The 11758-nt window shown below is 41.2% G+C and overlaps 1 protein-coding gene across 1 annotated transcript; it reads left to right on the top strand.

The window, feature by feature from the left end:
- Window positions 1-954, top strand: LOC102861711 (platelet-activating factor acetylhydrolase IB subunit alpha-like). The gene has a single exon (XM_006886250.1). The coding sequence runs from the start codon at window positions 88-90 to the stop codon at window positions 952-954; it is 867 nt and encodes a 288-aa protein (XP_006886312.1). The 5' UTR covers window positions 1-87.
- The last annotated feature ends 10804 nt before the right edge of the window (window positions 955-11758 follow it).

The following is an 11758-nucleotide window of genomic DNA, read 5'->3' as shown; positions in this document are numbered from 1 at the left end:
TGGATTCCCCGTCCACCAGAAAAATATGCTTTGAGTGGTCACAGGAGTCCAGTCACCCGAGTCATTTTCCATCCTGTGTTCAGTGTTATGGTCTCTGCTTCAGAGGATGCTACCATTAAGGTGTGGGATTATGAAACTGGAGATTTTGAACGAACTCTTAAGGGCCATGCAGACTCTGTACAGGATATTTCATTTGACCACAGTGGCAAGCTTCTAGCTTCCTGTTCTGCAGATATGACCATTAAACTATGGGATTTTCAGGGCTTTGAATGCATCAGAACCATGCACGGCCATGACCACAATGTTTCTTCAGTAGCCATCATGCCTAATGGAGATCATATAGTGTCCACCTCAAGGGATAAAACTATAAAAATGTGGGAAGTGCAAACTGGCTACTGTGTGAAGACATTCACAGGACACAGAGAATGGGTACGTATGGTGCGACCAAACCAGGATGGCACCCTGATAGCCAGCTGTTCCAATGACCAGACAGTGCGAGTATGGGTGGTAGCAACAAAGGAATGCAAGGCTGAGCTCCGAGAACACGAACATGTGGTAGAATGCATCTCCTGGGCTCCAGAAAGCTCCTATTCTTCCATCTCTGAAGCAACAGGATCTGAGACTAAGAAAAGTGGCAAGCCTGGACCATTCTTGCTGTCTGGATCTAGAGACAAGACTATTAAGATGTGGGATGTCAGTACTGGCATGTGCCTTATGACCCTTGTGGGTCATGATAACTGGGTACGTGGAGTTCTGTTCCATTCTGGGGGAAAGTTTATTTTGAGTTGTGCTGATGACAAGACCCTACGTGTATGGGATTACAAGAACAAGCGATGCATGAAGCCCCTCAATGCGCACGAACACTTTGTTACCTCCTTGGATTTCCATAAGACGGCACCATATGTGGTTACTGGCAGTGTAGATCAAACAGTAAAGGTGTGGGAGTGCCGTTGATTGATTCTCATTTGGCCCCTCCCTTTTTCCTCTGGATGCAATCTGATGATACCATGGTTACCCCATTGAGCTCTGTTTAAATAAATATTGTCCTTTCATGTAAATTAAAAAAAAAAAAAAGAATTGGACAATGAGCACACTTTGGAATCCGTGTGCTCAATATCCTATCTGTAATCAGTCTTGAAGAAGTCCTAGCAGGGTGCTACATAGAGGCCAAAATGGCAAAACTTCATCTCGCAGACTTTGGATATGTTGTCAGAAGGGACTAGTGTTTAGAAAAAGGCATCATGCTGGGAAAGGAAGATCTTCATGGAGATAGATTGACACACTGATTGCAATATGGACTTGAACTTGGTGATTTTGATATGGCACAGTATAGGACATGATTCCAATCCACTGATCATGTAGGATTACTGTGATTTGTGGCTGATTTGTCAGCACTTAACAACAACAGCATCTTTTAAATTTTGTTTCGGGGGGGGGGCTCAAAAGGTTATAATCCAGATTAATAGCAGAATATAGTCAAGACAGCTCCCAAAATGTGTATGCAGGCACCTCAGCCTTGAGCCTCATGGCTTGGTGTTCCCAAGTTTTCAGTCCTGTCAATATTGACTTCCCACCCATAGTTGTCCAACGAAGTTCTCAGTCCTGCCTGTATTGGCCCTCCCTTCAGACTGTTCCCACCTCACGTCAGGTAGTAGGTGTTGCTGGAGCAAGAAGGGTGTCCCACAATGTCTTGCTTTCTCTTCAATAGCATCAGAACAGTGTCTTTAAAAAAAAAAACTGAGAACATTCAACTACAAATCAGGTGGTCGAGCACTGCAAAAGAAATGTCCTAAATGAGATACCAATCTGTGAAAGCTCACCAAGTTTACCAAATTCCTTTCCAGGAATATCTTTTTAAAACATACACTACCTTTTCCTGTTGATGAATGTGCTGGAGTGAAATACCGATCTGCTGAGTGGAGCTGGAAGTGCTTCACGTCTCCAATCAAAAGCTTGGCGAACTTCTTGCATTGCTTTTGTATTTAATTAGACATTAAAGATATAGAGACATTATTTTTTTGGAAACCACAAATAGTTGCATGACTAAGCCTTAATTAAAACAAGAATTTTATTTTAAGGAAGGACAATATGGAAGATTTGGTTCTAGTCTGGCACATGCTTGGGAGGAAGGATCCACAAGAATCCTTTGAAAAAATTCTGTAAATAACTCTGTAGTTTCGGTTTATCACAAATGAGGAAGCTATGAATATAGTCCTATATGGATTTCTTCTATGAATGCCTGATACTTTCTCTCTATATAAAAATAAAAATATTATATTGTGTTGCTGTTATGTGTTATCAAATCATAACCAACTCGTAGCTGATCCTCCATTCAGTTTTCAGAGGCAGTAAATCACACAGGGGGAGATTACTTATCTTTCTCCCATGGAACAGCCAGCAGTTTTGAACCACCAGTCTTTGGGTTGGTAATGCAACACCTTACCACTAAGCCACCAGAGATCCTAAATAATAACTAAAATAGCTAATGTTTATGAACTATTAATAAGTGTTAGGCATTTCTTGGTGCATATATTGCCTTAATACATAAATCCTCATAATAACAGTGTTTTCTAATGAAAATCAAAGACTGCAGTGTCGAGTATGCCTCAACAGAAAGAAAACCACAACAAAAACCCTCACAACTGAATCAATCAACAATTACATTGAGTGATATTAGTGTTGCCAAAGATTGCATTTTCTTTATCTTCATAATCAATGCCCATGGAACCAGCTGTCAAGAAATGAAAACATTACATTGGACAAATTTGCTTCAAAAGATTTCTTTTAAATAACACACAAAGTTGTCACAAGAGGATGAAGGTACATGTGGCCCAACCCATCATAACCTAATATTCTGTGTGTGTGTGTGTGTGTAGATTGTTCAGTGAATAAGGAGGACTGGAACATAATTGATGCCTTTTGATCGTGGTGTTGGTGGAGAATACTGACAGTGTCATGGACCCCTCATGACACAGCAGTTAAACGTGTATCTGTTAACCATAAAGTTGTAATTTTAAACCAATTTTGAACCTACCAACCACTCCATGGGCCAATGATGGGGCAACGTCCTTCCATTACTATTTACAGTCCTGGAAGCTTTCCAAGTTAAGCATTCTGTTCTAGGCTTACTATGACTTGGAATCTACTTGACAGCAACAAATTTTATATGTCGTTAAGTATCTCACTTTATACTTTAGAAACTATGGGTTGGAAATTGAAATTTGTTTGTGATAGTGCTCTTCTTCATCAACAATTTGGTGGTAATTATTAAATATCATAATTACGTGAACAGATGCAGGCTCCTTCCAGATCATTGGAATCACGGCAGTGCTCCTCTGTCTATACCATCCTTCACTGTTGCTGTTGTTGTGTTCCACCGAGTCAGAACTGACCCCTCGCTAATCCTCTGGTGGGTTTTCAGAGGCAGTGATTTGCACAGGAGGAGATTGTTCATCCTTTTCCTGCCAAGTGGCTGGTGGATTTGAACTGGGTGCTTTTGGAATTGCAGCGCAGCTTCTTGCCACTAGGCCATCCCCAGAGAACTTACTATTAACCACTAAAGCATCCTTAGAGAGTTCTGGTGGCCTAGGGGCAAGAAGTTGCATTGCAACCCCTCAGGCAAGCAGTTCAAATCTGCCAGCTGCTCTCTGGGAAAAGGGAAGGCAATTTCCTTCTGTGGCCTTCACTGCCTCTGAAAACCCGCTGTATGTATGGCTCCATTCTGACTTGACCATAAACAGCAACAGGAAAAGATTTTTAATCTTTGTTCATGCACTTGTTCATAGTTTATTATTAAAATATAGTACTTATTAACCAGGCTCATTGGGAAGTTTTGCTTCCATCTGACATGCAGTGCTAATTGTTAACCATCTGCTTTTCTCATTAGAGAAAATGACAGACAAAACTCTATGTCTCTGGCTCCCCAAGCTGATTCCTATAGAGTTCTGGTGGTCTAATGGGAAGAAACTACACTGAAGTAGTACATAGTTTAAATCCACCAGCTGTCCATGGGAGAAGGATAGGCAGTCTTTTCCTGTGCTAAACGGTAGGTCAGCTATGGGTCATGTTCAACTCGACCATTCCTACGGAGCGATAACCTTCAGCAAGGAGAATCGCCTTTTAGTAAAGCTCTACTTCCTCTACCTGCCACCTTCTAATCAAACGCTTTCCCCACCCTTCAGCGATGTGACTTATCTCAGCAATCACTACTTACCCTGCATTGACTAACACAGGCAGAGTTGTTTCTTTCTGCCCAGCGATCTGCCTAGAACTGAGTGACCTTGACACAGTATTATTGTTGCTTTTGTTGACTACTGTCAAGTCCATCTTCAACCCTTGGTAGCCTGAAGCACTGGAGAACACTATTCTGATCCTGCACTATCCCCAGGATGGTTTGAATATCAGAACAGTGTGATCCATCAGGTTTACATTGGCTAATTTCTTAAAGTAGTTCACCAGACCTTTCTTCCTAGTCTTTCCTCGACTCTAAATGTTCCTGAAACCTGTCTAACATTGTAGCAATTCACAAGCCACCAGTGACAGTTGGATGGAAGTTGTGTACGAGATACATTGATTGGGAAATGACCTGGGTCACTTTCTTAGAGGCTAAGAATTCTACTATTGAGCCACGTGTGATTCTGCTGACATTTTCTAGGCACTCAAAATTGTTGATTCCTCATTTGATTTAGGGTTATCATCCTAATCCCTTGCCAACTAATTTCTTTGTAAAATATTTTCACTGTGAATGAAACACAACAACGTTTAACCGTAACAACCATCTATATTTGCCTAAAATGCACAAGTAGATTCTCCATTATCTTTTTTTTCTCTCACTAAGCTGAAAAGATACACTCACAAACTAATGTCTTTGGGGAAAATTTGTGGGAGAAAAATGTAAACATAAGCCGCGCATGAACTTCTGTTGGGAAAACGGACTGCTGTTTCTGCAAAAGCTCATGACTCAGTTATGAGTGAGACCATCAACAGTCTGACTCCTTCAGAAAGGTTCAGACATTGCTTCAAATGTTAGAACATGCTTAAATAGCATTAATGATGGTAATAACAAGACTGTAAACAAGTGCAATTATATTAAGGCTTAAAAGCAGAATGTTCTGCCATGGTAGATGATTCATTGCATTTTATGCTGAAATGAATATAATTTTCACACTGTGTGAGAATGGCTATGTGCGTGAGTGACATTTCCACCTTTATTTTTGCTTTTGTTAGACTTTTAGCTGAAAGATGAGTATGTCTGTTGTCGCTTTGGAGATTACTAATTTATCATTGAAGGCAAATGGGAGCATTTCAAATAATTTTGTTGCATATATTCTTGTTTCTTTTTTTCCCCTGTATAAAAGGAAGAAGAAACACTCTTTTATTTTATTGTGATTTGAAAGTGTGTGAAGCAATTACATTTTTATGCTAAAGCATTAATTTCTGTAACAATATAATCACAGCTTTTTAAACGTCTCTATAATTCTGATTTCTGTTAATCCTTCTATAAATGCTTCAAAATTCTTTGATGACATTATACAGGTAATACCCTTATTTGATACTGCCTTTCCCTTCACCACCTAACATGTGCCTATTACATGATTATTAATTTTTACGACTTAAAATACTAGATGTAGATCAAAGATTCTTCAATATAGATTACGTTCTAGTGTCAAGAAAACAGAAATCTTCACCACCAGGCTTAAGGCGACATCATGCTAGAGGAGAAAAGATAAACATTATTAATAGTTTAATCTCACCTGGGTCCACCACAGTCAGCACCCTTGGTACCAGCAGCCAAGAAATCAAAAGAACTTTTCACTGGGAAAATCTGCTGTCAAAGACCTCTCCAAAGTGCTGAAGAGCAACGAAACCAGTTTAAAAATCAAGAGGCACTTAATCCAAGCCATGATCTTTTCAGTCACTTGCTATGCATCTCGAAGTTGGACAGTGACTGAGGACAAGAGACGCCTTTGAGTTGTGGTGGTGTTAGAGAGTACTGAGTGTCCCCATGGACTTCCAAAAGAAAAACAAATGGAGAAAGTGCAAACAAGAAGTTCACTGCAGGCAAGAAGGGTGGAGCTTTGCCTCACATACTTTGGGTATGTTGTTAGGATGGGTGGTGGTGGTTGTTCTGTGCCATTGAGTCGCTTGCGACTCATAGTGACCCTATGTGCAATATCCCTAAATTCTGCTCTGTCCTGTGCCAGTCGCACTGTCTCCGATACACCCATCCTGATTACCCCAGTCACTGAATCAATCCACCTCATAGAGGGCCTTCCCCTCCTGCACTGTCCCTCCACCCTCCCAAGCATGATGTCCCTCTCCAAGGACCGGTCCCTCCTTACAACATGTCCAAAGTATGTTAGACGGAGCCTCAGAATCCTTGCCTCCAAGGAGCAGCCCAGTTTACCCCTCTCCAGGATGAATCTGTTTGTTTTCTTGGCAGTCCATGATACCCTCAATACTCTTCTCCAGCACCACAGCTCAAAGGCATCAATTCTCCTTGTATCCTCCCTAGTTATTGTCCAACTCTCTGATGCATAACAAGTGATAGCAAAGATGGGTTAGTCCTTAGAAAAGAACGTCATACTTGGAACAATGGAGGGTCAGCAAATGAGAAGAAGATCCTCAACAAAAAAATAATTTGACACGGGGATAGTAACAAGAAACACAGGTGTAGCAGAGTTGGTGAGGACGGCACAGGATAGAGCAGGGCTCAGATCCATTGTTCAGAGGGTTAATATTAATCACAATCAGCTAGATGGCACAGAATAACGGCAACAACAACAAAACCAACAATTTTTATCTTGGACTGTGCAGATCATCATAACTTAGGAGAAATGATGAGAAGAAAATTGTGCTTATGCGAAACTTACATCTCGATCAAGAGGCTATCGTGCAAACGGAGCCAGGGAACACTGGTATACTGTTGAATCAGACCTGACACATAGCTGATCCTCTGCTGGGTTTTCAGAGATGGTTAATTGTACAGGAGGAGGTTGCCCGTCCTTCTCCTGTGGAGCAGCTGGTGGAGTTGAACCGTGTGCCTTTGGGATTGCAGGACAGCTTCTAGCCAGCTCCCTAAGGGAATACTACATGGTTTTATAATTAAGAATAGTGGGTTTCAGGGTTATATCCTCACTCCAAAGCTACTCAATTTGTATGCTGAGCAAATTATTCAAGAAGCTGGACTCGATGAAGAACAATGTGATATCAGGATTGGAGGAAGACTCATCAGTAACTTCTGTTATGCAGAGGACACAATCTTGCTTTCTGAAAGTAAGGAGGACTTGAAGCACTTGCTGTAGAAGATCAGACTTCTTCCTTCAATATGGATTGCTTCTCAACATTAAGACAACAAAAATTCTCACCACTGCGCTGATAGGCAACATCATGATAGATGGAGAAAAGATTGTCAATGACTTCATCTTTTGTAGATTCACAATCACTAGATACTAGTAGTCAAAAGATCAGAAGATGTATTGTACTGGGGAAAGTCCACAGTCAAGGACCTCCCCAAATTACCAAGGAGCAATGATGTTAGTTAATTGACTAAGGTTTGCCTGATTCATGTCTTTTCAATCACTTGCTTTGCTACTGAAAGCTGGCCAGTAAATAATAATGACGAAAGAAGAATGGTGCTTTGAAATGAGGTATTAGAGAAGAGTACTGAATATCCCATGAACTGCCCAAAGAACACACTTTTAAAATTTTTATTTTTTTCTCTCAGCAAGACAAATGTTTACTTCTGTAGAAGGCTGTTCATAGGGCACTTATTATGGCAGACAAGTGTAAGCAGAGGTCAGCTTGGAATTTATCTGTGACTCAAAAGCTAAGGTTGTGTGTTTCTCACTCCACTGGTCCAGGGGTTCGACTTCACAGTCTAGCTGATTGGCTAATTTAATTTGTGGTTGAAAGGAGAGAGGAGAGGATTAAAAAAAAAAAGAAAGAAGAGAGAGGCCGTGAAAGGAGAAGGCTAGGGTTTGAGGTAGTTCGGATGTCTCTGTCTTGGCAGATGTTGTTGTTGTTGTTATGTGCCGTCGAGTCGTGTGTGACTCATAGCGAGCCTATGTACAACAGCCCTAAACTCTGCTCTGTCCTGTGCCAATCGCACTGTCTCTGACACTCCCATCCCGATTATCCCAGTCACTGAATCAATCCACCTCATAGAGGGCCTTCCTCTCCTGCGCTGTCCCTCCATCCTCCCAAGCATGATGTCCCTCTCCAAGGACCGGTCTCTCCTCCAAACATGTCCAAAGTATGTTAGATGGAGCCTCAGAATCCTTGCCTCCAAGGAGCCACCCAGTTTAACCCTTTCCAGGATGAATCTGTTTGTTTTCCCAGCAGTCCATGGTATTTAGCACATCAAAAACTGGTTTTGGCTACTTCACAAGAAGAGGACAAGGACAATGAGGAGATTTTCTTAGCAATATTGAAGAGAATTCTTAGTTCTATTACTTTGGCTTTAATTCCCTTATGTGACTTTTGGAAGAGAAGACACATTAAGTCTTTTTCTTTCTTATATGAGGCGTGAGGAACACCTAAAAGCCTTCCCACATACCTTAGGCGTTTCTCCACCACAGGTCTGTATATATTCAGGAGTGAGATGGCATGTCTAATGGCTTTCCCATATTTCATGAGGATTCTCTGCACTGTCAATTAATGAGAGCACACCTTTCTTGAAGAAGGTGAAGCCAGATTGCTTCTTGGGAGCAAAATGACAAAGCTTAGTTTCATATATTTTGGACATGTTGCTAGGAGAGAGACATGATGCTTGGGAAGGCCGTGGAGACACAAAAGAGAGGAAGGCTCTCAACCAAGTGGATTGACACTGTGAGTTTAGCAATGGGCTAATATATGTCAGAGATTGTAAGGAAGACACAGGATAGGACAGGGTTCAGATTTGTTGTTTGTAGGGTCACTATGAGTTGTACTTGACTCAAACACATAACATCAACAATAGCTAATCTCGAATAGCTAGTAGGAAGACAGCTACCTGGTCAATTAGCTGGAGTAGATCTATATTTGTCCCATTCCCAAGATTGGTGATCCAACAGAACATGGAAATTATTGAACAATATTACTAATATCACAAGCAAACAAAATATTGTTTGGTTTTTTTAAAACTTTAAAAAAATTTTATTATGTTATTTTTATGTGTACCATCAAATAAGATCTGATTGGTACAGGAGGAGATTGTCCCCTCCTTCTCCAGCAGAGCATCTGGTGGATTTGAACCACGTACCTCTGGGATTGCAGTGCAGTGGCAAAATATTGTTGACAATCATACCAAAACTTCCAAAACAGGACTTTGAGAGAGAACTCCCAGAAATTGCATTTAGAAGTCATAACAGTAGGAATATCATTGCTGATGTCAGATGTATCCTGGCTGAAAGCAGAGAATATGATACGAATATGTTTTAGGGTTTTATTGACTATTTAAAGGTAGTTGACTGTGTGGAATATAGCAAACTATGGCTAACATAGCAAAGAAGGAGAATCTCAAAACAATTGTGCTCATGCAAAACCTATACCTAGACCAAACTGCTGTTGTCTGAACAGAGCAAGGAAACACTGCATGATTTAAAATAATTAAAGATGTGCATTTGATTGATAAAGATTGATGCCTTTGAGCTGTGGCACTGGAGAAGAGTATTGAATATACCATGGACTGCTAAGAAAACAAATAGATTCATCCTGGAGAGGGGTAAACCAGGCTGCTCCTTGGGGGCAAGGATTCTGAGGCTTTCTCTGACATACTTTGGACATGTAATAAGGAGGTCCTTGGAGACGGACATCATGCTTGGGAGCGTGGAGGGACAGCGCAGGAGGGGAAGGCCCTCTATCAGGTGGGTTGATTCAGTGACTGGGGTAATCAGGATGGGTGTATCAGAGACAGTGTGATTGGCACAGGACAGAATAGAATTTAGGGCTGTTGTACATAGATAGGGTCGCTGTGAGTTGCAAGCGACCTGACAGCACATAGCAACAACAATAACAACAATAACAACAATAACAAAGATGTGCATCAAGGTTGTATCCTTTCTCCATACCTATTCAGTCTGCATGCTGAGCAAATCATCCTTTTTTTGGTTTCTTGTCATAGTGCTTTTTAAAATTTTCTTTGCATAGGTCTTTTGTATCTGCTGTTATACTGATCCCTAATCATTTAATCTATTGGGTAGCTTTTAAAAAAAAATAGCATTGCTCTGTTCCCTTTTCAGAATACTCTTTGCTTCTGCTGGCTCCAAGGCTGTGTTTCTCTGCCACTTCAAATCCTCCAGTAGCTCTGTAGGAGAATGGCAGGCAATCTCCTCTCGTGAAATGTACAACCTCAAAAACTCACTGGAGGTTCAGCAACGAGTTGGTGTAGGCTCACCGGCAATGAGTTTTTTTGTCACTTTGCTAAATGAGTCAGTTACACCCAGTAATTTTCTTTCTGAGTTTTTTGGGATTTTCGCTTTATAAAACCATATCATCTGCAAATATTGAAAGCTTTATTTCCTCTGCCAGTTTGGATCCTGCTTGCGTCGGTGTAAAGCTTTGCTTCACCGGGCTCCAAGGCTGTGCCCTCGAGGAAGCACGCTGCCAGGCCATTCTTCCAAGTCACCTCTGGTTGCTACAAACGGCCAATCACGAATCCTTTCATTTCATAAAAAACAATCAAATAATAGCAACACAAAGTGAAAAATAATTTAAGTTTATTTGAAGTGCAGAAATCCCAAAGGGCACTCTGCTAGTCAATTATTTACGTGAATGCTTGTATAAAGTATGGTAAATATGTATGGTTTCAGGTCAAATTCATTGGTTATTGAAATGTGATATTTAATTTACTTTTTCTCTCAAGTCTGCCTGTCCCTCTCATTCCTTATTTCTATTAGATTCTTCTGGAACACTCACTGCTGTCGAAACTATTCCAACTCACATCCACCCAGAGCAGAAGAGTCTGATAATGTTTTCAAGACAGCAATCTTTACAGAAGCAAACTGTCACATCTGTTTTTACGGAGGGGCTCTTGCCTTCAGACCACTGGCATTTTGGCTGACAGCCAAGCCTTTACCCCTTGTGCCGTGAGGGCCCCGGGCTTGTGCAAACGATGTATTAAATGAGACCCTTGTAAGCAAGAAAACAATACGAATTGATGCAAATGATGAAGCCAGGTTACTCTCACTGCAGTAGAGCAAGCGGTGATATCCAATCCCCACAGCCCTGCCAGATAGAACCGGAAAATTCAAAGCAACCCTGGCGATCTGGGAATGGTTTGATTAGAGACAGGTGAAAGGCTTTTTGGTTCTTCTAGAATGCTCTGTGGCAAGAAGGCTGAGCTCTGGCGGCCTGTGCGTGTCAGACAGAGCATCGTCCAATGTGCTGCTCCCGCCAAGTCTGTGCTTCGCCTATGCAGAGAGAAGGCTTCAGACTTTGGAAGTGAAGGAGGGTAAGGTCACGGCAGCGTGCTTTCCAAATGGAAAGATGCTAAGTTGATTATGAATCCCTGACAGTTCCTTGCTTGGGTTTATCTCATGTTGTTCAGCCAGAGATCATATCTTTGCTTTGGAGACGGAGATCAGCGTTTGATTATATTTAAGTTTTCTCTCCTCTCTGTCTCTCCCCGCCGCCCCACTTCTGCTCAAATACGGAGTAATTTAGTGTCTCAGATCAGTTTGTATCATTTTTCTTTCCTTTGTTTTAATATTGCCTTTCAAACATTTTAAAGTAGGATGCAAATTTAAAATTGCAGGGTTTCTTTTTTCTCCTCTCCTCT

The sequence above is a fragment of the Elephantulus edwardii genome, unplaced genomic scaffold (genome assembly GCF_000299155.1).
Source record: "Elephantulus edwardii isolate Elephantulus edwardi_28Jun2011 unplaced genomic scaffold, EleEdw1.0 scaffold00048, whole genome shotgun sequence".
Lineage (NCBI taxonomy): Eukaryota > Metazoa > Chordata > Mammalia > Macroscelidea > Macroscelididae > Elephantulus > Elephantulus edwardii.
Note: the sequence above shows the minus strand (reverse complement) of the source record. Positions and strands in the feature narration are given on the sequence as shown.

Excerpts from the sequence above, each read along its gene's own strand:
- LOC102861711 (XM_006886250.1), top strand. The coding sequence starts at position 88 with ATGGTCTCTGCTTCAGAGGATGCTACCATTAAGGTGTGGGATTATGAA.